This window comes from Balaenoptera ricei, chromosome 2 (genome assembly GCF_028023285.1).
Source record: "Balaenoptera ricei isolate mBalRic1 chromosome 2, mBalRic1.hap2, whole genome shotgun sequence".
Classification (NCBI taxonomy): Eukaryota; Metazoa; Chordata; class Mammalia; order Artiodactyla; family Balaenopteridae; genus Balaenoptera; species Balaenoptera ricei.
This window is the reverse complement of record NC_082640.1, coordinates 111,574,466-111,601,968: the sequence shown is the minus strand read 5'-3', so window position 1 is coordinate 111,601,968 and position 27,503 is coordinate 111,574,466. Positions and strand designations below refer to the sequence as shown.

General features: G+C 39.0%; 2 protein-coding genes across 4 annotated transcripts in view; both read left to right on the top strand.

The window, feature by feature from the left end:
* The first annotated feature begins 488 nt into the window (after positions 1–488).
* Positions 489–1,275, top strand: NOP10 (NOP10 ribonucleoprotein). Its single transcript, XM_059915601.1, has 2 exons — positions 489–618; positions 886–1,275. Exons 1-2 carry the CDS (start codon positions 526–528, stop codon positions 1,024–1,026), a joined length of 234 nt encoding a protein of 77 aa, XP_059771584.1. The 5' UTR covers positions 489–525; the 3' UTR covers positions 1,027–1,275.
* A 3,267-nt stretch (positions 1,276–4,542) lies between these two features.
* SLC12A6 (solute carrier family 12 member 6) overlaps positions 4,543–27,503 on the top strand; it is an 87,599-nt gene continuing 64,638 nt past the window's right edge. For 2 of the 3 annotated variants that reach the window (XM_059913712.1, XM_059913711.1), the window contains exon 1: positions 4,543–6,182. In XM_059913712.1, coding sequence (XP_059769695.1) covers positions 5,912–6,182 — 271 coding nt within the window. In that variant the 5' untranslated portion in view covers positions 4,543–5,911. Of the gene's footprint in view, positions 6,183–22,985; positions 23,211–27,503 lie in introns of those variants that run through there. The other variant, XM_059913713.1, reaches the window with a different exon arrangement.

The window sequence follows — 27,503 nt, the reverse complement described above, 5'->3', positions numbered from 1 at the left end:
AGGAGTTTCATAAAATAACTTCACGCTTTCTTCGCTGTACAGAATATTGAATACCCATCATGCACTCTTTACCGCCAATACTTTGAAATAGGGCGAGGGAACCGGATGTAAAATCGGGGAGGGAAGAAAGCCTTCTTTCTTCCCTGAGGTAAAAGGGGCTCTGGATCCTGCAGCCTCGGTTTCTCCAGGTGCTAGAAACCCATTGCCTCTGAAATGGGTGTGAATTTTGAGATAAAGACAGGATTCTATTCATTAATGTTCAATCTGTATCCATCCCTACCCCCCTCCAATGCTTAGAAGTGCCTGGCACACAGTGGGCACACTCCACGTGTCTTAGAACGCCCGCAAGGTTGCGACTGGGTTGCAACTGGCCAAGTCCTGCGCTAGTGCGCCCCCCTTCTGGCCAGCTGGAGAAAGGTATAAACTGGACTACATTTCCCGGCGTGCTTTGAGAGCGAGACTTCCCGGCTATACAGGAAGGAAATTGACACGTGAGGCCTTCAGTTAAGAGGCGCGGCAGACTGAATGGGAAGCTCACGCTTCTGTTCACGCTCACGTGTGGTCATGTTTCTCCAGTATTACCTCAACGAGCAGGGATACCGGGTCTACACGCTGAAGGTGAGAGGAGGAAACAGATTGTATATGGGCATGGGGAGAAATGTCGTTGGGAGGAACGGTCGAGACGAGCCAGTCCAGAAGCCAGGCGTGGTAAAAGCAGGAGTGTGTGGCTTCTTGATCTGAGCAGTCGCGTCTCCTGTCTTCATGTTTACCCTCTTCGCGCGGCCTCCTCCCCATCCCAGCCTCCATTTCCCTCACGACGCCAGTGATTGGGTTTTCCCACGACTCCAGTACTGAGATTATGTTCTCTCTTTCCTTCTCGAGCAGAAGCTTGACCCTATGGGACAGCAGACCTGCTCGGCCCACCCTGCTCGGTTCTCCCCAGACGACAAATACTCTCGACACCGAGTCACCATCAAGAAACGCTTCAAGGTGCTCATGACCCAGCAACCGCGCCCCGTCCTCTGAGGATCTCTTGAAATTTCACGTCTCTTCTGCCGCCTGCTAACCCTCAAGAGACTTTCTGAAATCAGGCTCTTCCATCTGTGAGCCTTGAAGTCTTGCTACGACCCTTGATCCTTGCATCCGGTCTCATCCTTGCCTTTGATCATGCTTGTGGTGAGGCCATCATGGTAGCATCCCCTTTAAAGGGAAGATGTTTGAATCTTCTTTTCATACTCTGAATCACTGCCAGGTTATTAAAATGATTTGAAAGAGCTCTTATTTTGTATGTTGTGGGAAGAAAGGAGTGGTTTAAAAACGAAAACGAGGGAGATGAGTGGGAAGAGTGCCCCAGGGGTACAAAAGACCACTTGGAAGAGAAACTTCGGTGGCTTCTGTAGCAGGAGCAGTGCTGTGCTTAGAGTCTTAGAAGCGTGCTGGGGATGGGGAAGAGAGCTTGAGAAAGACTCCTGTGCAGCTGTCAGCATCCACTGAAAAATACCCGTGTGGTCACTTAAGTAATTTTTTTGTCCCTTGAAATGACATTTGACTGAAAATGGAAGAGTTGCTTGAAAAATAACAGCAGCTATATTGTAGAGAAAAGGCATTGAATTGGAAGCCAGGAGACCAGGATTCTCGCCTCTCTGTATACCTTTGAGAAAGTCAACCTGTTTAGTTCCATTCTTCTCATCATTTCTAATTTCTCTTCTAACTCTAAAATTGATAGGGTTCAGTGGTGGATCTTAATGTACCTACAGTGTTTGTCCAACCATTGTGAATAGGAATGCCTTTATGCATATTTACCGCCCCTCTGGAAATATTCCCAGGCTTTTAGTTCTCTCTTCTTGCATACACCTAACTTTATATTCTTTCTGGTAGCTAGCTGGTATGTGGAACTCTACATGGATTTTAATTTAGAAGATGAGGTATGAGAGATTCAAGCAGGGATTTTTGTTGTTTTTCAAGCTACTCTTGGGGGTTAATTTTTTTTTTTTTTTTAATCCTGGAAGATTTCTTAGGACTTGAGCTTCTATCACGGGGAAACCATAAATTTTTAATCCAATTACTTCATATTAGAGGGATGATGCAAAATATCGCATACAGGCATTCAAGAAATGCTAGCTTCTTCCTTTCCTTATCAAGTTAATCAACTCAGTATTTCCCAATCTTCTCATTCATGGCCTTTGACATTGAATTTGAATGTTTGCTTAGTGCCACTGATTTTAAAATTGCTTTGTGAAGTTTGCATTCCAATGATACAATCTTCTTTTTCTACAATATCAAAGATTCTAGACTCCAGAAGCAGATGTAACTTAAATCAGCACAAATTTGATTTATCAAGACTGGCCCTGGAAAGGAGTAAATATGTTTCTCATGGACTCTGATGTCTGACTGTCCCAGCAGAAAAGTTCAGGATAGCTGTTGACTGCTGAGAAAAAAAAATCTCTAGACTTGGGTCATAGTTAATAGAAGACATGATTTTCAATCAGTTACTTAAATTTATGAGAATGGTGAAATGAGATAATTATTTCCTGTCAAGCAATTTTTTATTTCTTAGCCTGTTCACTGAACAAGGTTCTTAGCATAGAATCTGAGGGATTTTAAAGAGTCGTCCTATCCTATTAGGGGTTAATGATCGAAGAAATGTTAGAAATTCTGCAAATGACTAGGAAAAGTATCTGCTATGGAAGTTTTTTTAAGAACTAAAGTCAGGGGAGTTCCCTGGCGGTCCAGTGGTTAGGACTCTGAGCTTCCACTGTTGGGGGGCTCAGGTTCGATCCCTGGTTGGAGAGCTAAGATCTGGCATGGCCAACAAAAAAGAAAAGAACCAAAGTCAGTAAACGAATACTATCATTTTTTTAAAATGTTGACTGGGATTCTGTCTTTATAAGTTACCCCCCCTACCAAAAAAGGATTAGCATTTTCCATGCTACTTACTGTGTAGACTGTAATGGAAAGGCAAATTGGTGTGAATATACCGAAGATTTTTTTCCTTAAGAGATCTCCTAGGTCTGAGCACATTGTGAGATGTGCTCAGAAATGGGAGAAGAGTTTTAAGAAGTATAGTATAAAGTGAATGAAAATACACTGTGGTATGAAACAATATTCGATGTTGTAGAAATCTAGGATTTTTTTTTTAATGAAGGGAAAGTCTGTAAGATTTGAATGAACAGCAGGCATGCCTGAGGAGAAAACTGATCCCTCAGGGAGGTAAATTTCTTCCTTCCTCAAGTAGGAAAGCTGTTAAGCCTGAATGAATAATCACAGGCTTTATAAAGAATCAAGCTTTGAGGAGATTTACATTTTAAATAGGAATTTAGTCTCCATTCTGTTACCTGGATCTTTTAAACCAGACATTGGACTTTGTGTGTCATTTGATAAAATGGAATTTCCTGGCTCACGTCTTAAATACAGTTGTGATCTATTACTAGGGATGATCTTAAACATTTCCACTTGTGCCGAGCAAGGACCCAGGCAAATCCAGGGCCCAGATTGTTGAATTTAAATGTCTGGGTAAATAACAAGGTCCTGTGGTATAGCACAGGGAACTATATTCAATATCCTGTGATAAACCATAATGGAAAAGAATATAAAAAAAAGAATGTCTCTATGTGTATAACTGAGTCACTTTGCTGTACAGCAGAGATTGGTACAGCATTGTAAATCAACTGTACTTCAATGAAAAAATAAAATTAATGTCTTGATCAAAGCTTTAGGAAATAATTTTCAAACAAAACATTGATGAGTCAAATTTATTGAACACCTCTATTCATGCATTAAATAAACATTCTAAGAAAAATATTCTGGTGGCAGTAGTAGGGAAAACACTGAATGGAGTCAAGAGAAAGTATCTCAATGGCTTCTCCAGGTCTAAAATTAAAGACGCTTTCTTTAATGAGCTTTCAGTCTGACTAGAAAATGAACACAGCATGTTTTTTCCAGTTTTACTGAGGTAAAATTTACAAAATTGTATATATTTAAGGTGTACAACTGTGATGATTTGATAGATGTATACATTGTAAAAAAAAACAGCACTTTTTTAAAGGACAAGAAAAAAAAAGTAGCCCAAACTATGTATAAATTTGAGCATACAGTGCTTTATAATAGACCACTACGTAAAAACTCCAATGAGGGTCATACCTAATACATACCGTATATTGTAGATATATGGTATTGAGAGGTTTGTAATTTTTAAAGAAATTATGAGTGGTATTTTCAGGGACACTCTTAGTAAAGAGAGATGGTTTTTGAGGGTCTGAGGGGCATCGCCTGCTCCCTGAAATACCTTCACCTCCAGAATGAGTTTGTGCAACACAGCAAGACCACAACACAGCAGGACCAAGAGCGAAAAGCGTTTGTTTTCTCGGATGCAGGCAGCTCAGGACCCCACCCCCAACTACAATTCCCGTCGTGCTCCGGGCCTCCCACGCTCGGCCCCGCCCCTTGACCGCCAGCCGCTGCGAGCCGGGCGAGCGCATGAGCGGAGCCCTCTCCGCCACCTCACGGGCTGCAGAGACTGGGCGGGGCTTTCGGGCGCTCGTGGGACTGTGCCGCCCTCCGACCGCTCCCCCGGGCTTCTCTTCGGACCGTTAACCTCGAATGAGGAACGAGCGGGGAGGAAAGGGAGGGGCTGCGGCGGCGCTGGCACAGCCCGCCGGGCCCGGGGCCGGGGGCGGCGAGGTCACGTAACTGCTGCTCTGGCATCTGACCGGGGAGGAGGCTCCCTCCCCGGCAGCCCGAGCCCCGCTGCGCCCGCCGCGGCTCGGAAACAGTTACCCGCTGGTAAACAACAGCTGCGCGCGCATCCGCATCAGCTGGCGCCGGGATCCCGCACCTGCGACCTCCTCCTACCCTCATCCTCGCCGCTCCCTCCTGCTCAGCCAGGGCCAGCCTGCGAGGCCGTCTCCTCTTCTGTTAGGACCCGAAGAAAGAACAGCGAGGGGCTACCTTGCGCCGGGGCCCTGGTAGGGGAGGAAAGCATCTCCGGCAAAGGGGTGGCTCGTCCTGTCACACGCAGGAGAAACCCAGCAAACCGATCGGGGGCTCGATGGACTAGCAGCTACCTGCCACGACCCTGAACTGCAGTCCGCGGAGTCTCGATCCGCTAGCCGGCGCCTCCCAGATCCCAGGGACCTTTCTGCCAGAAGAGCGGGAGGGCCACCCTCGCAGACCTCTCGGAGGCAGGAATCCGCTTTGCCCCTGCAGCCTCCTCTCCTCACCCTTGTCTCCTCATTCTCCTCCATCCATAGTGTGCGATATTTTTCCCGTTATGCATGCTCACCTCTCCCACCAGGCCCAAGTGGATTATCGGCCTCAAAAACATCGGGTGGCTCTACACACATCTCCTCCCAGCCAGACCTGTGGGGTATTCACCTGATACACAACAGGTGGTCGGGTGTACACCGTTTCGCAATCTGATCTATACTGTTTATATTCGCCTGATAAGGGTGGGCCTCTGCGCACTTTGCTCATCTAGCCGTGGGACATTTACAGATAAGGGACTAACTACCTCGGCAGAAACCTTAAGGTCGAGGAGAGAAAGGCTTCGTCACCTGCTTCTCTGAGACCATGGCTGGCTGCCCGCATCCCTGGACCAGGGGAGATAACTAGATAGCTCTTCATTCTGAAGGAACGAAGTTACACGAGATTGGCATCGTTTGTCTTTTTTTTTTTTTCCTTAAATATTTTCCAGCTGCTGGTAATGCACTTTTTAGGACAGGCGGCTTGAATTCTGAGTAGAAGGATACTTATATATAGTGGCTTTTTGTGTGGTGTAAATCAAGGTAATTGAGAGGTTTTTTTTAAGTTATCTTTTCTATTTTTGCAACCAAAATTGCTAGCGTAGGAGGAAGGGTTTTGCAGGGTTTTTCCTTTTTTCTTTGTCCTTATAAAGGAAAAGAAAAAAAAAAAAATGCATCCTTCAGAAAACACCACCAAGATGGCTTCAGTTCGGTTCATGGTGACACCAACAAAGATCGATGACATTCCAGGTTTGTCAGACACCAGCCCGGACCTCAGTTCTCGATCCAGTTCCCGGGTAAGATTTAGCTCCCGGGAAAGTGTACCTGAAACAAGCCGTAGTGAGCCTATAAGTGAGATGTCTGGAGCCACCAGTTCACTGGCGACTGTTGCACTGGATCCAGCTAGTGACCGGACTTCTAACCCCCAGGATGTTACTGAGGGTAAGTAGAAACACAGACAACGAAATATTTCCATTACTGGCTTATATGTCCAGGATGACAATATACTGAGAGATCATTTTTCCATTATAGAAGAATCATCAGGAACCAAGGTACCTGTTTTTGAGATGCTTAGGAACCCTTTGGAATAATGGTTAGCATAGTGGATCTCTGCAATAGTAATTTGGCGTGTGCGAAGGTATATGGCAAGAAGGAAAGTAGATGTATGTTTTGACTTCCTCATTTTTGTCTTCTTAGAATTGAAATGGGTATTTTGGTTAAGGATGAATATCAAAGAATTTAACAATTTTCCAGCATGGAGAATCCTAAATTGTAAAATTTAGTGGAAAGTTGGCTTTGGGGCTCCAACTATTACAGTTTGCTTTTAAGGCCAGTTATGAGGAGTAGTTATTGATTATATCTTAGTTACTGGCTTTCCTGCAAAGACTTCAGATACTGTATCACAAAATTCTTTCAAAAAAATTATATTTTACAGAGACAGTGGTTCGAATAGCTCAGCTCACTCAGGGTGAGGCTGGGTAGATCTGAGGGGGCTATCCTGTCGAATGGAGATTTCTGATGCCCACATAATTTCTTCACTTTGAAGTTTAGATGGAATGTACTGAGTGCTGAGACTTTGTAATCAGGAAGTAGCACACAAGCCACTTTGACTTATATTGACCACTGCAGATGTTCAGCTTCCTAAACCAATCTGTGTCAGCGGGCTTGGAGGTTTTCATTGGGTTTAGCGAGAAAGAGGTGATGAGATAAAACAGAGAGGTCATAACATTTTTTGGACTCTGAAGTTGAAAAGTTGGAGAAGTGCCGTACTGCTTTATATATTTAGTTTTATGCTATGTTCTAACTAACGTAGATCTGTCAGGTAATGAAAACTTCTCTTAAGAATCTTCAAGGTTCTTACAATGATATTCTACCCACATTTGAAAACCGTAGCTTCAGCCACTGAATTGCCATTTTCTGGTGTCAGGAAATATTGTTCCTCCTAACCTAAAGGGTGCGGGAAACCAGAATGATTTTAGTTCCTTATTTCTGTTTGTGTTTTTTAATGTCTGGAGACAAGGTAGGTTTGGTAAAGTTCATAGTCCTAGAATTCACTTATCCTTGACTAATCTTTTTTTTTTTTTTTTTATGAAGACATTACAGGTCGATTCCTGGACTTTTAACAATTTTCAACTTCTTGACAGACTTTACACTGTGTACCATGGTGTTAAAATTACATTATGGAATAAAAAATAATTCATCATTTTCTCTTCTTACAAATTAATTCTAAATTGTAGTTTTAGTTTTTACCCATCATACTGTATTTAGGCTGTAAAAATACCAGATAAGACTGTAAGTGTTAATTTTTTTAATGTTGTAATTGTCATTAGGTAATTTATAGTTAAATGTTGTTGGGTTTGTGACATATATTATGGAATTGTATTTTTATTCTGTTTTTAAAAGTGGACTTATTTCAGTAATGTGTTAGTTAGCCTTGCAGAGAAGGGATCCTTGTCCAGGCTTCTGTCCTTATCTATAAGCATTCTTTAAGGTCTAGAGTGGTATTGCTTTACACCATAAGGTAAAACTGCAGATGTGTCTAGGTAAAATCTATATTGTTTAGCTTGTTACAGAAGTTAAAGCTTGGTTCTCTACCTAACATCTTCCTTAATGTTTAAATAGTCTCTGGTACTAGATGAAAGGGAAATTAACAGTCCAGCCATTAGATCGCACTTTTCCCAAGAGTATTCTTGGGAATCGAGTTTCCTACTTTCCCAATGACCTATTTTTCTCTTACTGTCTTTTAAAAAAATTCTTATGATGATCATCCTGTGATATATTTTCCACACCATCAGAGGGAACTGGTTAGAAATGTAATTATTTCACCTTTGGCCTTGTAATATGCAGATACCCTTATTGGACTTAGATGTCGATCTTCAAAGGATGCTGTTGTCAAGAAAATCAAGGACATGTGTTAATCTACATTTGTCTCTGGGTTGGATTTAGTATAGGAAAACAACTACTTCCTCTTCTACAGTGGACTCTATCCTTAAGTTCATAATGTATTTCAGAATTGTGTTTGCTATTTTACCATTTAGAATTTTATGATTTTTTTTTTTTTGGTGGGGGGACCCTTTTTACATCCTTCAGTGGTTGTGACATTGGTATCATTCTCTCTCCTTTCCCCACAATTCCCATGCCTCCCACATTTCTTCCCACCTTAAGTTTCTTATCGTGTCATATACCTTTTATTCACATTACATTGCACAACCAAGGTGGGGTGACACACCAAATTTTAAATATTTATTTCTATCTGTGTTTTAATTTTTTTCTACTGTTGGCCTTTTGAGTAGTAGTTATCTTTCTGCTATCAAAGTGTTTATCGTTCTCTTTCATTTTGTCAAGGTTCCATTAGAACTTATGGGACTGTCAAGTTGGTAAATAAAATCAGCAATCTTAGCACTGTACTTGCTTATGCATGAAGAATGCCTTAAAGGTACAGAAGGAACTGCTGAGAGAGGATACCTCTGGACAGTTACGAAAATAGGGTGGAGAGTGGGAATTTTCCTTTAAACAATTCAGTAGGGCATGTACAATTTTTTATATTGAGAGTGTATCACTTTTGTAATTAAAAAAAATTTTAAGAGCCATAGCATGTTAGTTAGGGAACCTCAGATGATCAAGAATCAAATTCTGGTCAAAGCCTATTTTAATAAATGAGAAAACTAAGGCTTACAGAGATAGTTATTTGTAGATCATGAGTGGCAGAGCCAAGACTGAAATGCAGGCCTCCTGACTTCTGTCCAGGACTTTCCATTACATCACTTTGCCTCTGCCATGATGAACATTGTTTACATTTGCCTCATAACCATTTGGTTAACTTAAATGATTGTTAAAATAATAATACCAAAATAGAGAAGAGAACATATTTTTATATGTCTTACACATTTTCTAATAACATTTCAACCTTTTACAATTCAACAAATGCTCCCTGAGGCCCTGATATGTGTGAGGCACTCCAGTAGGAATTATGGGAAATGCTCAGGTAAAATATAGGTTCTGCCTTTGGAGAGCTCATGGAAATAGTGGTGAAAATGACAAGAACACTTGCACCAACATTTACTGAGCAATTATTATGGGCCAGGCTCTGTTCTGGGTGCTAAGGATGCAGGACTGAGAAAAAGAATCCAGTTACTCTTCTAAGGAAAGTTATGATCTAATAGAGAAAGCAAACAAATTTTCATGTAAATTATAATGCTGTATGATAAATGCAGGAATAGAAGTATACATCAAAATACAAAAAAAAAAGAAAAATACAGCAAATTTTAGAATAATACAGTAGAAAAATATAGTTAAGGAAAATGATGAACTGAGGTAAAATGGAGACACCAAGAGACTGGAGGACTTGACGAGGTAAAAGTGATAGTGAATGATGTAGAGAGATTGAAGACTGTGATCAGACAGACGAATGTTGGGGTTAATGGATTCAGAGGTGGGGCAGTTCCAGTGTTAACATGATCAAGTGTGCAGCCTTGGGAGTGGGTTTCTGAAGTGGAGTAAAAATAAAAGCCAGTTGAGTCAGGACCTCTGAGTGTACCAACTTTGAGGCTGGCTGTCACCAGGTTTTTATTGAGGGATGTTAGCTGGTAGAGATGCAAAAATAATTTAAATAAGCCCCTCTTTCATGGAGCCACCTCTGAAACCTTTTCTCATTCAACCCGACACCCAGATAGAATAGATCAGTTCTTTAAGTCCCTATATCTCTTATACAGACTACTACTAGAGCACCTATTTCACTTAATTTTGTTTTTGTATTTGTTTGTTTACATATTATCTTTCTCGGTTAGGCTGTAGGTTCTTGAGGACAGGGACCTTAAGGGCATAATGCTGTCGACTGAAAAAAATGCACAACCTAAAAGTTGAGAATTATGTTTTACTTGACAGACTTACTGAGGACTTAAACCCTCAGTAAGACAACCTCTCATACAGCTCTGAGGGACTGTTGTGAAGATGTAAGGGAGGAGCCAGAATATATAGGAGTTTTTGCAAAAAAACCAAGTAGTCGAAACATCAAAAGATTACTGCTAATTAAAGAAAACCAGACATCTCAAGTTATTGAATTTAGCGCTGTTCTGTGTATGAGAAGATGCAAGACTCTGGGCTTATTGAAATTATTCCTTTGAGATGCACCTTAGCTATCTAGGGCCAGTATCCTGTTTTTCTCCATCTTGAATCCCCTCAGGGTACACCATTGGGGGTGGCTGCAGTGACTGACGGCTTGATGGCCTCAACATCCTTTGTTCACTGATATGGCAGGCAACATTCTTTGTCCACAGTATTTAAAAGCTCTTCAGCCAGAGTTGGAGACCATAGCTCAGAAGGGAAGAGGGATTAATCTTACATGCATGGGAAGAACTTTCCTACCTGAGGTGGGCTTCGAAGGGTAAGCAGACGTTCACCAAGTGGACAAGGCCCGGCAGGCTTTTCCTTAAATGCCAGTAGGTCTTACAGAGTATTTATCTGCACTTGGTGCCATTATATTACACATGGACGTTTAGCCCACTCTGCTGGTCTACCAATTCTGTGTGTTATTCGTAGGTCACATCAATCTCTCATGCTAGGGTTAAATAACGTTTGACTAAGAATCAGAATAATGTTGCAGAGCTATCTTTTTAGTTTTCATAAAAGCGTGTTTCAAAGTACCAAGCAATCTTTTTATACTTTTGGAAAAAAATTCTAGTTTTTTGCCCCAAACAAAAATAAGTGAATTACCTTGTATTGCCAATTGCAGGTGACTATTACCTTTCTTTTAAATATACCTTTCATATTATATGGTTATTGAATACTACCATTTCACTTTGACACACTAACAGAGAGCTGTAACTAACATTGTGTAACATAGTAAAATGGATAGTTTTGTAAAAACACATGGATTTGGCACCTTCTTAGCTTTCCTGATAGCATCGTCTGATAGATTTTTTCTTTTCAAGCTTGATTCCTTCCCCCACTTTTTTTTAAAATTAATTAATTAATTTATTTATTTATATTTTTATTTTTGGCTGTGTTGGGTCTTCGTTTCTATGCGAGGGCTTTCTCTAGTTGCGGCAAGCGGGGGCCACTCTTCATCGCGGTGCGCGGGCCTCTCACTATCGCGGCCTCTCTTGTTGTGGAGCACAGGCTCCAGACGCGCAGGCTCAGTAATTGTGGCTCACGGGCCCAGCCGCTCCGCGGCATGTGGGATCTTCCCAGACCAGGGCTCGAACCCGTGTCCCCTGCATTGGCAGGCAGATCGCCCACTTTTTTTTAAAGACAAGTAGCACTTGTGTGAAACGTTTTGGTTACAGACCACATCTGTTTTTCCCCCTCTCCTCCATACTGCAAAGCCAATGATTAAACTTTACAGTATACTACTTTACACCACAAGTAGCAATCAGCTAAATCCAGAATGGGGGAAATTTTATTGAATAACTAGAATTTTCAACAAATAAATGGCATGGAGTGGAGGAGGAGAGAGCAAAGGAGTTGGGGGGGAGCTGTTACAGATAAAAAGCTGTCAACCAAATGAAATGTGTGGACTTTATTTGGATCCAGATGTGAACAAAACAACTGTAAAAAGCCACTTCTGAGAAAATCAGGGAAATTTGACCACGTACTTGGTGTTAAAAAATATTAAGGAATTATTGTGAATTTTCTTAGGTATATTTATGACATTGTGGTAATATAAAGCCCTTATCTGTAGAGATACATATTGACATATTTGCAGGTGAAACAAAGTGTACTCCACCCTCCCTCCCCCCACGCCACAAAACAGTTGAGGAGAGATAGATAAGATTGGCAAACATTTATAATTTGTTGAATTGGATTAATGAGGATTCATTTTAGTGTTTTCTCTGATTTTGTGTATATTTGAAAATACCTGTAATACAAGCTTTTGAAAGGTTGGACTGCAATCCAGAAAGCTACTTTATTTATTTATTTATTTTTGGCTGCATTGGGTCTTTGTTGCTGCACGCTGGCTTTCACTAGTTGCGGCGAGCAGGGGCTACTCTTCGTTGCAGGTTTCTCATTGCGGTGGCTTCTCTTGTTGCAGAGCACGGGCTCTAGGCACGTGGGCTTCAGTAGTTGTGGCATGTGGGCTCAGTAGTTGTGGCTCGCGGGCTCTAGAGCACACGCTCAGTAGTTGTGGCGCACAGGCTTAGCTGCTCTGCAGCATGTGGGATCTTCCCGGACCGGGGCTCGAACCTGTGTTCCCTGCATTGGCAGGCAGATGCTTAACCACTGTGCCACCAGGGAAGCCCCAGAAAGCTACTTTAATAGAAAGGACTATAGAGTCTGTTCTAGAATACTCTAGATATTTGATTAAATATTAGTGATTGGAAGAGTGATTGCTTCAACTTCTTGTCTTTTATCTTGGGTGGTCTCTTCTATATCCTCACTAATTCTTTCCATGAGAGGCCTCATTCTTTTCCTGTCAGAGGCATGTTTCTTGATTCCAGATTCTCATAAACTTTGCTTTGATATTACCTGTACTGGAATGGAAAAGAAGGAAGAGGACACTCCTGGGTACCTAAGAATCTTATAAAAGTCATGCTTTTCTAATGTTAAGGCTCTTAGAATAAGGGGAATGTTTCTAATGCTGACGTTTAAGGCAATTTGTACTGACCTAGAAGGACGATATTTTGCTGTAAACTTTTGAATCGTGGTGCTCTTTTTGCCTCCTCTGTGTAATAAATACTTCTGGACTAGCCAGACCTAAACTGGCACCCCTTGCAAGCTTCACTGGAGAAGGGCAAACTGGATTTCAGTCCCCCCAACCCCCTTGCCCTTTTGGCCTGATGTAATCTGCACAGCTGCACCTCGTGGGCTTGTTGACTCAATAGTGCAGATTTTATGTGTTTAAGTTCTTGGGGATGTGTTTCTTAGCAGTAGGTATGAAAATTTGGAGAGCTGTATTGTAGGAATTATGAAAGTATTTTATTTTGTGATTGTGTAAAACAATGTATTATTTTAATGAAATTTTATAAGTAAATGGAAAACCAAGAAGATATTCCCCATTAAAACCCTGTTATTAATGCTTTGTTGTACTTTGTAGAATCCCTGCAATTATGTATAAAGATATGAGCACAAGACTGCAGAACATACAATACCACACACACACACACAGCACCTTGCTTTAACTGCAGAAGTTTAATAGTTGATTAACAGGAAATATTATTACCATATTTGCTCAGTTCTAAGGTGTATTTGTCATATTTTTAACATTTCTGATATTCAAGTGCATTTTACTTTTGAAGAATTTTAAGCTACTGTTAAATCACGGGTGGAATTCACAGTTAACAAGATTTCAGAATCAAACCAATATTGTACAACTAATAAGTCAATCTGAGAGGCTATGCAAAACTTGAAAATTTGGAATTACCGCTGGATGTTTTAACTGAAAAAATGTAAGGGCTAAAGCTTTTTCTTTTTCCCCCTGAAAATTTAAGTTTTTGTACTTGGAAAGGACAGAAATAGAAAACAAAAGCTGTATTAAGTTGTTAGGAAATGGCAGGTATACTTAGGTCTTAATCCTAACTTTAGGTTTTGTTTTTTGTTTTTTTCTTTTTAAAATTTCCTGTTATTTTAACTGAGAGCTGGGTTTCAGTCTTCTGCTTTGTATTTCTGCTTACTCCATTGCTAAGCCTTATTACATGTCATATGGCCTTGAGAAATCCATGCAAGATATTCAGTTGATAGCATTCATCTGTTTACAGTTGGAACCATTTGGTAGATAGCTTTAATTTTTGGCAAAGTGGCACCTAAATTTCTTCCATTTTACCAGACAAGGCTGTTTTTCCTTTTGGGGTAAGGGTATTCATTTTTCATATTGCTAATTTTAAAAAAGAAAAACACTAATAAGTTTAAAACTCTTGTATACACATTTACATTTTCACTTCGAGGAGCTATGATAATTGAATCCAGCTGAAATTTATCTTTATTTTGAGAGCATTTGCTTTTACTATTTAAGCTCGTTTTTTTATATCCAGAAATACTTATTTTCACAACAGTTAATTTACATCCCAAGGTGCATGTAAAAAATTCTGCTTTTGATTTATTTTTTTCTAATTCAGCAGTGTTCTAATTTCCAAATAAAATTTTAGGAATTAATAGGAAATAGAAAACAGGCTTTCCTATTAGATGAGGTTAATTCTTTCCTTTGCTGAAAAATCATCAGTTCTGATACTTTTTCATTTAAAAAAGAAAGTCATTTTCTTCTGAGCTAAGGTGGATTTCTTCTCCAGGAAAAAGCTGAAGCTGATAAGGTTAAGTAACCTGCCCAGGGTCATACAAGTAATAAATTGAAGAGTAGTGATTTCAACCCAGTGTTTGTGATTCTAACACCAGTATTATTGTCATTACACTTTCTCTGCTAATGGTGGTTGGCTCTGTTGAAACATTTATTCAGCTACAAATGTATAATAGAGCAAGCATAAGGAAATGCAGTCTTTATGTTCTGGGTACATTTTTGCAATTATTTTGCCTGGGATTGGGAGCATGAAAGGAAATGGTTTTTTTTAAAAAGTAGTGAAATGACATGTTTCCAGAATAACTTAAGGTTCTGTGTTCCTAGCAAGAAATCTGGCCTAAAAATGTGTATTTTACTGTCTTTTACACAAATGATCTCAGATAACTAGAACAGTATAATAGTGCTGAATTACATGAACAGTTACTGATTTAGTTACATTAGTCCATCTAAAGTTAATGAATATTCATATTTTGACCCATGTCTCAGTAGATCTATTTTAAAATGGAGTTTTGTTTCAGGGGAGGAAGGAAGCAATAACTTATAAGTTCTCTGAGGTGAAAATTAACAAGGAAATTTTGTTTCAAATTATGTTTTCATTTTCCTTTCTTTACATTTTTAGAAATATGTCCTAAGTTTTGACAGTATGGTGCTTAACATCAGTTTTATTTTCTATACACTATTGGTAGCCTTGACTAGAAGCCCATATAGCGTATTTCATAATAAAAGAATGAAATGTCATACATCAGAAATGCGATTCTGAGTTACTGAGTAGTCTGTGTTAGTAGCTGCCAGTGCTACCTCTGGTTGGTGATTCTTGGGTCCTATCATACCTAGGGTATAATGACATTGAGATGAGCAGTCTTATATAGGGAATTGAAATATTGTGAAAAAGATAACAGTAGAAGCTGAGGGCTCTAAGTACTCAGGGGCTTTTGATAATGCCTTCTTTAGTATTTGGATCAGTAGCCAAAATGGAAGGCGTAGCTAGCAAATTAGCTAGCCATCAACTATCCTACTACATTCTTTCCTCTAGTGAAGACTCACAACTTTAGGTCCCTGCAGAAGTAACTGGGCAAGGTAGTGCTGTGTGCTCTCAAGATTCTTTCTATGCTTATACTGTATTACAGTATATTGTTTTATATTGCCTTTTATTATGTAGTTAATTGGATAACAAGACTGCGAACTCCGTGAGGGCAGGAGCAGTGTCTTGTTCTCCATTGCATTCCTGTTTCCTGGCACATAGTGAACACTCAAATATATATTGAATAAATGCATGATTCCTTCAGCCTCAGTAAAGCATAGATTTTTCTGATGTTTTGATTTGGAGAACTCTTTGTCATCCTTACCCTACAATATTATGAATCCATCAGAAAATAATGTCTTTTATGTATTTACTATCTTTCAGTCGTTAGTCCCAAAATACATTATTCATCATTCATGCCATTTTATAAAAATCTATTCATAGACAATTTTATGTAATTTTGAGATTTAGAAGTTTTAAGTCCTTACTATCCATGATAGTTGGTCCTCATCAAAGTAATTGATTCATTTAATTCTTTTTATAATTATCTACATAGTAAGGCAAAATTTAGTTTGTGATCATTTTATATTTTAAATTAGTATTTACTGTCCCAGTATCTGAAGGAGAAAACAGTTTTGCTGAGTATGGTAAATAGGAAATTTGTATATACATAATGAGAATCTGTATACTTTTCAGGCTCCAACTATATCTCTAAATTTAGGTAGTGAACTACTCATTCTCTTCTAGCAGAATGTTTAGATCATTCTCTAATAGAGCCATTCAGAGTGTTGTATGCAGACGGTGCTGGACCATGAGCTATTTATTATGTCTGTGAGGAGATGAGTTCAGAAATTCAGAGTTTTTAGAAACTTGCATAGCAGTTTGTTAAAGCAAGTTTATGTCTATTGAATCTAATAATAAAAATTGGAATTTGTGTTTTGTATATTTTTCATTTTCTAGTAATTTTTATTATTATTATTATTGGGGTTTTTTTCAAAATTTTTAGCCCGCAATGAAATGGAAATTTAGAGAAAAATAGTCCTTTACCAGAGATAATTTGCAATGAGATTGTGTGGTTCTAGATAATTTGCATAGCTTTTGTACAATACAGTTCTCAGTTTCTGCAAAGCAAGAGGAAATGATTTGCTCTAAAATTGAATGGTTTTTAGTGATGGGATATAACAAAATATTAAAAACTGTTAGAGAATCCTTATGTCGAAAATAATTTCCCACTGACTTTCCCTTGTTTCAGTCTTTTCACTGAACCTAATTTGTCTTTTTTTTTTTTTTTTTTTTCTAATTTATTTTTGGCTGTGTTGGGTCTTCGCTGCTGTGCGCGGGCTTTTCTCTGGTTGCAGTGACCGGGGGCTACTCTTCGTTGCGGTGCACGGGCTTCTCACTGCGGTGGCTTCTCTTTGTTGCGGAGCACGGGCTCTAGGCGCGTGCGCTTCAGTAGTTGTGGCACACGGACTCAGCAGCTGTGGCTCGCGGGCTCTAGAGCGCAGGCTCAGTAGTTGTGGCGCACGGGCTTAGTTGCTCCGCGGCATGTGGGATCTTCCCGGACCAGGGCTTGAACCCGTGTGCCCTGCATTGGCAGGCGGATTCGCAACCACTGCGCCACCAGGGAAGCCCCATTTTTTTAATAAATGGGTTGAATAAAATAAAATGCTGGTTATCATGAATTGTTAGCCATGATGGAAAATTGAATTGTTAGCCATGATTAAAAATTAATAACAGAATAGTGTAGAATGGTAAATTGTACTTTCAAAATATTACCCAAAGTAGACACATTCTTTTAAAGAATGGACATGCTTTTTTTAAAATACAGACATAATATAGTCACAATTGTTTTACTGAAACTAATAAAATAAATATAATATGTATAATATTTAGCCTAATGTATAAAGCACTGTGGAAGTAATACCATAAGAAATGTCCTTTCTGCCCTAGCCTGGCCTTATATCTTACTGCTTAAAATACCATAGATTTTTTTTTTAAATTTATTGTATTTAAGTATAGCTGATTTACAATGTCATGTTAATTTCTGCTGGACAGCAAAGTGATTCAGTTATATATATATTCTTTTTCATATTCTTTTCCATTATGGTTTATGACAGGATATTGAATATATTAATAGTTCCCTGTGCTACACAGTAGGACCTTGTTTATCCATTCTGTATATAGTAGTTTGCATCTGCTAATCCCAAACTCCCAATCCACCCCTCCCTCACCCTCTCTCCCCACTGGCAAGCACAAGTCTGTTCTCCCATGGATATTGCTGTTGTGGTGGTGGGGTTTTTTGTTTTTGTTTTTGTTTCTTTGGCCATATGCCGTGCAGGATCTCAGTTCCCCGACCAGGGATGGAGCCCAGGAACCTGGGCCCCTGGCAGTGGAAGCGTAGCGTCCCAACCGCTGGACCGCCAGGGAATTCCTTGGGTTTTTTTTTTTTTTTTTTAATGTGAAAGTGTAAATATTTCAAGCCTGTATGATGACTCTCATTTCAAACAATATTCAACACTCTAGAATCAGGAAAAGCATTTATGCAGCTGCCTGAATTCTATGTGAAATGAAATTTGACCCATAAGTGATTTGTTTTATACTCAGATCCAAAGTTTTTTAGATTTCAGTAAACTTCATTCAGTTCATTGTATTTTTTTCTGACTTTTTTTTATGAAAAATTTCAAACATATACAGAAGTTGAAAGATTGTATGATGAACACCCATATCCATATCCTCCAGATGCTACAATTAACATTTTGCTATATTTGTTTTTTTTTAAAAAAAAAAACCACATTTTTAAAAATTTATGTATTTTATTTATTTGGTTGCACCGGGTCTTAGTTTAGTTGCAGCCGGCGGGCTCCTTAGTTGAGGCGTGCATGTGGGATCTAGTTCCCTGACCAGGGATCATCAAACCCAGGCCCCCTGCATTGGGAGCACCAAGTCTTAACCACTGCGCCACCAGGGAAATCCATGCTATATTTGTTTTATCACATATTCATCCCTTCCATTTATGCATCCATTTTTGAAGCATTTCAAAGTAAGTTGCAGACATCAATGTGCTTCACACCTAAACACTTTAGTATGCGTATCATTAATGTGTGATGTATAATTTCTAATGTTTTTGAGATTCATCCATGTTGTTGAATGTATCAGTAGTTCATTCCTGGTTATTGTTGGGTAATAGTCTATTGTATGAATATACTATAGGTTGTTTATCTTGTGATGGATACCTAGGCTCTTTCCTGTTTGGGCTGTTATGAATAAAGCTGCTAAAAACATACATGTTCAAAAGTTTTTTTGTGGACTTAGCTTTTATTTCTCTTGGGTAAATACCTAGAAAAGGAACTGCTAGGTCATAGGGTAGGTATATGTTTAAACTTATTAAAAAACTGCCAGACATTCTTCCAAAGTCATCACACCAACATTCCCATCAACATTTGCTCTACGTCCTTGCCAACAGTTTTTTTTTTAATAGATTTATTTATTTTATTTATTTATTTTTGGCTGCGTTGTGTCTTTGTTGCTGCGCCCGGGCTTTTCTCTAATTGCGGTGAGTGAGGGCTACTCTTTGTTGCGGTGCCCGGGCTTCTCATTGCAGTGGCTTCTCTTGTTGCGGAGCACGGGCTCTATCCGTAGTTGTAGCACGTGGGCTCAGTAGCTGTGGCTCGCCGGCTCTAGAGCGCAGGCTCAGTAGTTATGGTGTATGGACTTAGTTGCTCCATGGCATGTGGGATCTTCCCGGACCAGAGCTCAAACCCATGTCCCCTGCATTGGCAGGCAGATTCTTAACCACTGCACCACCAGGGAAGCCCCTTGCCAACAGTTTTAATTGTGATTTTAATTTGCATTTCCTTTATGGCCACTGAGCAGTTTTTCAAATGCTATTAGCCATGTATATAGCTTCCTTTGTGAATTGTCTGTTTGAATCTTTTGCTCAATTTCTTTTTTTTTTTTTTATTTAATTTATTTATTTTTGGCTGCGTTGGGTCTTCGTTGCTGCGCACAGGCTTTCTGTAGTTGTGGCGAACGGGGGCTACTCCTCGTTGCGGTGTGCAGGCTTCTTATTGTGGTGGCTTCTCTTGTTGTGGAGCACGGGCTCTAGGCACACGGGCTTCAGTAGTTGTGGCACGTGGGCTCAGTAGTTGTGGCCCACGGGCTCTAGATCGCAGGCTCAGTAGTTGTGGTGCACGGGCTTAGTTGCTCCACGGCATGTGGGATCTTCCTGGACCAGGGCTCGGACCTGTGTCCCCTGCATTGGCAGGCAGATTCTTAACCTCTGTGCCACCAGGGAAGCCCTTGCTCATTTTCTGTTGAGTTGTCTTTTTATTATTAAGTTGTAGGGGATTTTTATATACTCAAAATACAAGTCCTTTGTCAAGCATATGTTTTATGACTATTTTCTCCCAGTCTTTGACTTGCCTATTCATTTTCATAATGGTGTCAGTTTATTGTATTTTTTCAACATTTTATTATGAAAAATTTCAAAAATACAGAAGATTGAAAGACTTAGAGTGAACACTTGTGTACTCACCACCCAGAATCTATCATTAGTATTTTATTATACTTTTCCTGTCATATGTCTATCCATTTATCTTAGTATATGCATTTCAGGGTTTCAAGGTTCAAATTGCAGATATCAGTTCATTTTTCCCAAATACTTCAAAATCATATTGTTAGTTAGAATTCAGTATCTGTTTGCAGCTTTTTTCTTTTGATTTAAACTTTTCATACCATGAAATACACAAATTTTAAGTGAAGATAGACTGAATTTTGACAAATGCATATACCTGTGGGACTTTAAACTCTATCAAGATGTGGAATATTACCATCACTCTGCGAAGTTCTCTCATGCCCCATCTCCACTTCCATTCCCCAGAGGCAATCATTGTCCTGTTTTTTTTTTGCACCACATTACTTTTGCCAGCTCTAAAACCTCCTATTAGTGGCTCCATATATTATGTACTCTTTTGTTTAAGGCTTCTTTCACCTAGCATAATGTTTCTGAGATTCACCTATTTTGTTGTAGGTATCACACTGGTTCATTCCTTTTTATAGCTGAATAGTAATCCTTTGTATGAATATATCAGAGTTTATTTATCCATTCTCCTGTGGATATACACCTGGGTTTCCAGTTTTGGCCTATTGTTAATAAACTGCTATGAACATTCTTATACTATTTTCATTCAGGGGGGTAAATACCGAGGAGTGCAATTGTTGGATTATAGGGGAAAGTACCAGACCCCTTTCCAAAGTGGGTGAACCAATTTACACTCCAGTAACAATGTATGAAAGTTCCTTTCATTCCACATTCTCACCAAAATTGTCAGTCTTACCAGTTTTAGCCATCATGGTGGCTGTGGAATGGTATACCTCATTGTGGTAGTTTGTTGTGCTTTAAATAGCTGTTTCTTACATCCCACCTTCTCTGTCTAACCTCTGTTCCTATATAGCACTTACACATCTCTTCTTTGCCACTTCCCCCTCAACGTTTTCTATGCTACTTTAACCTTGCCTTGAATTTTTTATGCCCCTGCACTGTTATCTACAGCCCAGTCTAGGAGAGAACTATTGGTAAGTTAGTTCTCTCTCAAGTTGGTAAATAAATTACTCATCGTTTTAACAGGAACTTGTTACATTCCTACTTGTTTAGTTTGGGGGTTTTTTGTAGAGGGGAGAGGTGACAGGATAACATTTGTACATAGGCTTATGTGTACAAGCTGTACATAGATTTATAAACACAAGTCATTGTTTCTGTCCACTGACTATAAAAGATTAGCCACAGTTCAACTCTCTTAATAAATTAAATATGAAAAGTAAGATCCCATTGGAAATATCCAATGGCACTAAAGTATTAATAAATTTGGAACCTAGAATATAATGTTGAACTCTGACAATTTGGTAGTTCCTTTGAGTAAATCAGCAGGGTAGCTCCCTGAGTTATAAATAGGAAAAATCACCAAGGGCACTACCACACCTGACTTAGTTTCTATCAGAGATAAAAAGCAGTTTCAAAGGTTTCTCAAGTGACAAACGTTTCTCTTTCTCTTGTAGTATTGATAGTTCTCAACCTTGGCTGCCTGTTAGAACCACCTGGGGGAACTTTTAAAAGTCCTATTGCCCAGATTCTACTCCAGAGGAATTATATCAGAATAGCTGGGATGGGACCCAGGCATTAGCTGTTCTAAAATCTCCCCAGGTGATACCAGTGGTGCAGCCAAGATCACAAACCAGTGTTACACAGGAGCCCATGAAATAAAATTAGGTAAGTGTACATGAGTTTTCTTTCTATGAAATTTCTATGCTGCCTATCAACAAGAGTATTAGAGGTTTTTAAGTGGGGCTTCACCATTTACAAGCTCTGTGACTTTGGGCAAGTTCCTAACCTAATGTTTCTGTTTCTGTGATGATTAAATGAGATCATAACAGAAAGTTTCTAGTGCAATGCAGAGCACAGAGTAGGTCTTTAACAACTATTGGCTTCATTCTCTTTTAGAAGTGGTATATATTGGAATAAATGAGGATTATAAACCATCATTCTTTAAATTTAGTGCAGTCTTGTTTGTCAGGTGTTACTAACAACAAAGCCCTCATATTACATCATTAACATGGAAAATAGCACAGAGCTCAAGTTACTTAACTCCCTTGTCTAAGTTCAGAGATAGGGCCTCATACTCTGTAGTTAAAAGTCATCAACTGAGAACACAGTTATCTGATAAAGTTAAGTATGTTATTTTAAGTGTGTGCTGAAGGAACTGTACACCTCTCAATCAGGGATTTTCATGGGTTTTTTTTTTTTCTTTAAAACACAATGCTTAAACTCTGTACAATACAAAAATTTCTGAACTCTTCCCTTTAAAAATATTTTGCTCTTTTAAACAACTTGGACTTTCGGGAAAGTTAATGTCTCTTCTTGGATGTCCTTGTATACACTATAGCATCTAGAATTATATCTTGTATAAAATATATAGATATTCATTAAATACTTGCCAAGTGAATGTTCTTATCTGAAAGATAAGAAAAAACTTTTATTGATTTGTATGAGTAGTTTCAGTATGCTTTGAAATAAAGCAACAAGAGAAGCTTACAAATAGTTTGATTTTCTAAATTGATGTAAGTGCAAGTCTTTCTTTACAAAGAAAAGTTTACAAAATGAACTGTTCCCTAATCTTCTTTCTCCTGTGAGATATGAGAGCAGAGGTTGAGATCCTGGCGTGCAAATAACTTAAGGAAACAAGAGGGTGAGCACACAGTGGGCGGAGTTCCGTGCATTCTGCCCACTCTCCAGCCATTGGCAGCTCTGGGAAAGCAGCCTAAACAGTTCTTGGGATTCTTAGAGTTTAATAACAATAAGCAAGAGGTGGAGTGCTTAATCCTTTTAAGTGAATGGTAAACACTGTGGAAGGCGTGTCTTCTAGGTTCCACTCCCTTGGGGCTGTAGGTCACGTGAGCTGAAAGTACTTCCCGATTCCCAGACTAGGTCTCCTGTGGGCAGTGATCAGAGTCGGAAAGGGCACCGCAAGGAAGAGGTAGGCAGGGAAGGTAGACTGGAAGGAAGCTTAATAAATACAGGGAGAACACAGGTTCCTAACTACAGCAATGCCACACTTCACCGTGACTAAGGTAGAGGATACAGAGGAGGGGGCAGCAGCATCGGTCTCCCAAGAGGGGGCGCCCAGCTTAGCAGAAATAAAAGCCCGGATTCAGCATTCACATGAATCAGGTGAGTACTCAATGTGGGCGCATTGGGAAACTGGGGGTTTTCGTGAAAGAAATAGTAACTAAAATATTCAAAATGCCTCTTTTAAGAATGGAGAAAAGGTATTGTGGTTAAAGTACTTCTCAATCAACTGTTTCACTCCCTTGTATATCTGATAACTTATCTTACTTTTTTCACATTCTGGTTTGTTTTTCCCCACAATGAGTTCTGTGTTCATTACCTACAGGTGAAACTGAATCGGTGGCAATGTATGAAAAGCGTTTTCAAGCAAAAAGAAAGGCACAGTTAGAGGCAATTTATGCGGAATTTAGAATTCATCTTTTGCTCAGACAGTTTAAATTATATCTGGAAGAGTACATAAACAGGGAGCCTGATTCAGTAGTTTTGTACAGTGGACTTTGCACTTGTGACTTCGCAAGTTATTCAGTATTTTGCCTCAGTTTACCAGTTAAACAGTAATTCAATAGTGAATGGTCTGAGAATTCTTTAATGAAAGAACAAAAGTACAGCAGGCCGTTATGGTGACTAGCATAGCTTCAGGTTTAATAAATTTGATGAATGTGATTATCCCTATTATTTTCTCTAAATGGTAATAGTTATATTTACTGGGGGGGAATTGTGGTTTTGAATTTTTAACATGCCATTGAAATCAGAGTTAATATTATGGTATTAAATACAGCCATAGTTTGAAGCCCTTTATAGTTTAAGTCTGTAACTTTCATAAATTGTCAAAAACTCTTCTAGTGTGTGAATAAAGGTTAAGGGAATAAAAATCTCTTACAATTCCTTTGGATTCCATGATTCTAACTGTCCCCTATAGCAAGTAACACATCACAGTTCTTTGCTGTAAACTGCTGTTGACCCTCTCTTGTCCTAGCAAGCATTCATGAATTTTAAAAAATCTCTAACTTAAAGATAAGGCTTATCAAGAAAAGTTCCATTTGTTTATCTTTTCCTTTTAGTGAGAGAATTTACTAGGGGAAGATAAGAAAGGTTTTATGGAAACTCTTTGTCCACCAGGTTATTTTTTTTTTCCACTAGGTTATTTTTCATTTTGCTAAATAATTAGGGTGATAAGTTGAAAGTAAGGTTAACCTCAACAAGGACCTACGGTGTAGCACAGAGAATTATACTCAATATTTTGTAATAACCTATAAGGGAAAAGAATCTGAAAAAGAATACATATAAAAGTGTGTGTGTGTGTGTGTGTGTGTGTGTGTGTATATATATATATAAACTGAATCGTGCTGTACAGATGAAAATAACACATTGTAAATCAACTATACTTCAATTAAAAAAAAAGAAAAGGTTAACCTACTTTGTACTTGAACCCGATTCTCTGCAAACTCTAGGTTAAAGAAGTTAGGTTCTCTTTTGTGATTGTGTGTTCGAAGCTGCACTTTCTTGATTGTGTTTGCTGCCCTTAGATTTTAATCCCATTAAGCTTTTGTTTTTGCTGTTGTCTCATTAATCCCACAAAACGCAAACAAGTGCATTCCTTATCACCTCTACTTTATTTTATTATTTTATTATTTCATCCTTACTGGTCCCATAATGTTTGGGGAAATCTGCTTTATTCAGATTAGAACAGTGTTGAAATCATTTAATCTATTAGTAACCACCTAGAAAACTGGTAAAAAAATTTTTATTGCAACCGACATTGTAATAAGTGACAGTGCTAGGCTTAATATATTCTCTTCCATAGTAATTGTTTTGGACAAGGAAGAAGTGACAGATATAATCTAACTCGAATTTAATAAGGCTTTTTATTTTGGCGTTTTCCATGACAGCCCAGAAAGTATCCATTTGAATGAACTATTGTTTGGTAAGTGAACAACTAATGGGAATACATTATCTAAATTGTATATCTTTATTGTAGGGTTAAATTAGACGGGGGGGGGGGGGGGGGGGGGGAAAGGAAGGAAACGTATATGGGGAAAACCTCAAAGTTTTTTTTGTCTGTTTGTGTTTTTTTGTTTTGGTTTTGTTTTGATTTTTGCTTAGGAGTAAAATGTTCTTGAGGATAGATAGTGGTTTTGGAGCAGTTGCTTGAGATGTGATAAGTTGTAGCCGCTTCTTCTTCTGAGTTAAAGTCCTAAATGGATCGTGGTTTTGTTGCAAGCACTTCTCATACTAGCCAGTTACGGAACCAGTCACTTTTTTTATTGTTTCTCCTTCTTTGTGAGGAGAGAAAAATATGATGTACTATCATATAAATTGAACATAGTTAGAAAGCACATCATCCTTTAAAATGTGTTTTTTAGAAGATGAGATTTATTTGAACTAGACAGGTAATTTGAGATAAAATAGAAATATAAATGTAGACATAATCTAAACTAATTTTAAAAAGATGTACGTTGTGGTGAAACTTTTGTAATGTATAAAAATATCAAATCACTATGTTGTACACCTGAAACTGATATAATATTGTAAGTCAACTATACTTCAGTTTTTAAAAAAAGTGCATTCATCCCTGCCATGCCAGCTACTAGAATGTGAGTCTAGTAAAATCCTACTTAATTTTGGTTTTGAAGGGAAAAGCAGAAACTCAGACTTAACCTAACATCTTTCTTGACTATATTCCTCCTCCCCGTCCAGTTTAGGTGCCCTCTCCTATGTTTTCTCTGAAGCCTGTCCATAGAAATAGCATGTACCACACTGTATTGCAATCACCTGTTCACTAGTCTCTCTCCCAGATAGGCTCCTTGAGGGTGTAGATCTCGTTGGATAGTTTTGTACCTCCACGTCCAGGTGAATTACACATAATAGGCAATTCAGTGTACAGACTTGTTCTTTTCCTTTTTTTTATTCACTAAACACATGTTCATGCCAGGTGTACTTTTTTCCTAAGGCTGCAAAGGCAGAGGAAGTATAAGTTCCCCACCACAGGCAGCAGAATGGCTTTGGAGCCATGCACCTGGCTTTGAATCCCAGTCCTACTAATTATTACTAATTAGGAGCAGTGATAATTTGTATTAATTATTACTTGAGTGACTTTGGGCAAGTTATTTAACTTTTCTAAGCCTTACTTTACTCATTGATAAAGGGAATAACAGTACTACTTACTTCACAGGGTGGTTGTGAATTAATGGGAAAATGAACATAAAGCACTTAACACGTGTGTGACACAACACTCAAAAATAAGAGCTACCATTTACTTATTATATTGTGATTAATGGTTTAATAAGAACAAAAAGAAACGGCTTTGGATAACAAATTCTGGAGAGGATTATAAAATTGCCCAGAGGGGACCCTGGCCTGGTATCTCAGAGGACAGGACACAACTGATTCTTGAAGGGAGGTCTAGACAAGGAGATTGCAAGCAGTAGGAACAATTAGAAGGAATAAGAGGAAGGTGGAGAGCATGTGGGAGACAGAAGTTTAAAGTAGTTAGCACATTGGTCATGTGGTAAAGAGAGCTAAGGGCTGAGGCTGCTTAGTGAAGTGTTAATCAATTTTATCCTCTCCCCACTCTGTGGGATAGTGGGTGTTATTGCCTTTTTTTTTTTAATCCCTGTTATGGTGGGGTTTTTTTTTTTAATATTTATTTTATTTATTTGGTTGTGCCGGGTCTAAGTGGCGGCATGAGGGCTCCTTAGTTGTGGCTTGCTGGCTCTTAGTTGCAGCATGCATGTGGAATCTAGTTCCCTGACCAGGGATCGAGCCCAGGCCCTCTGCATTGGGAGCTGGGGAGTCTTAACCACTGCACCACCAGGGGAGTCCCTGTTATTACCTTTTTAGAGATAACGAACTGAGGCTGTTGACAGCAACTTGCCTAAAGCTACATGGTGAGTAGTAGCAGAGGCTGTGTTCAAAATTACTAAATTTTATGTGCTTCCCATCTCACCATGATGCCAAGTCCTGGCTTTTGGAAAATAAGAGAAAGTTGCTTTATCTCTTAATGGGCATGGGTCATAGGGTTTGATGTAAACATTATGAACTCTGTGATTTTTTTTTACAGGAATAATGCAAGAGTTTTACTGTTTATTGCGTTTACTTAATCAGGTATAAATGTTAAATTCATTCATTTATTTAAATATTTATTGAGCTTAAATATTTCTGTATAATAATTGTTCCAGATCTTCTCCCTCACTCATCAGATTTTTTTTTTTTTTTTTTTTTTTTTTTTTTTTTGACCACACTGTGTGGCTTGTGGGATTTTAGTCCCCCAACCAGGGGTTGAACCTGGGCCTCCGCAGTGAAAGCGCCGAGTCCTAACCACTAGACCACCAGGGAATTCCCTCATCGGATCTTATAGTGTCTATGGATTGGGCAGATTTTAACTGCTGGACTTGC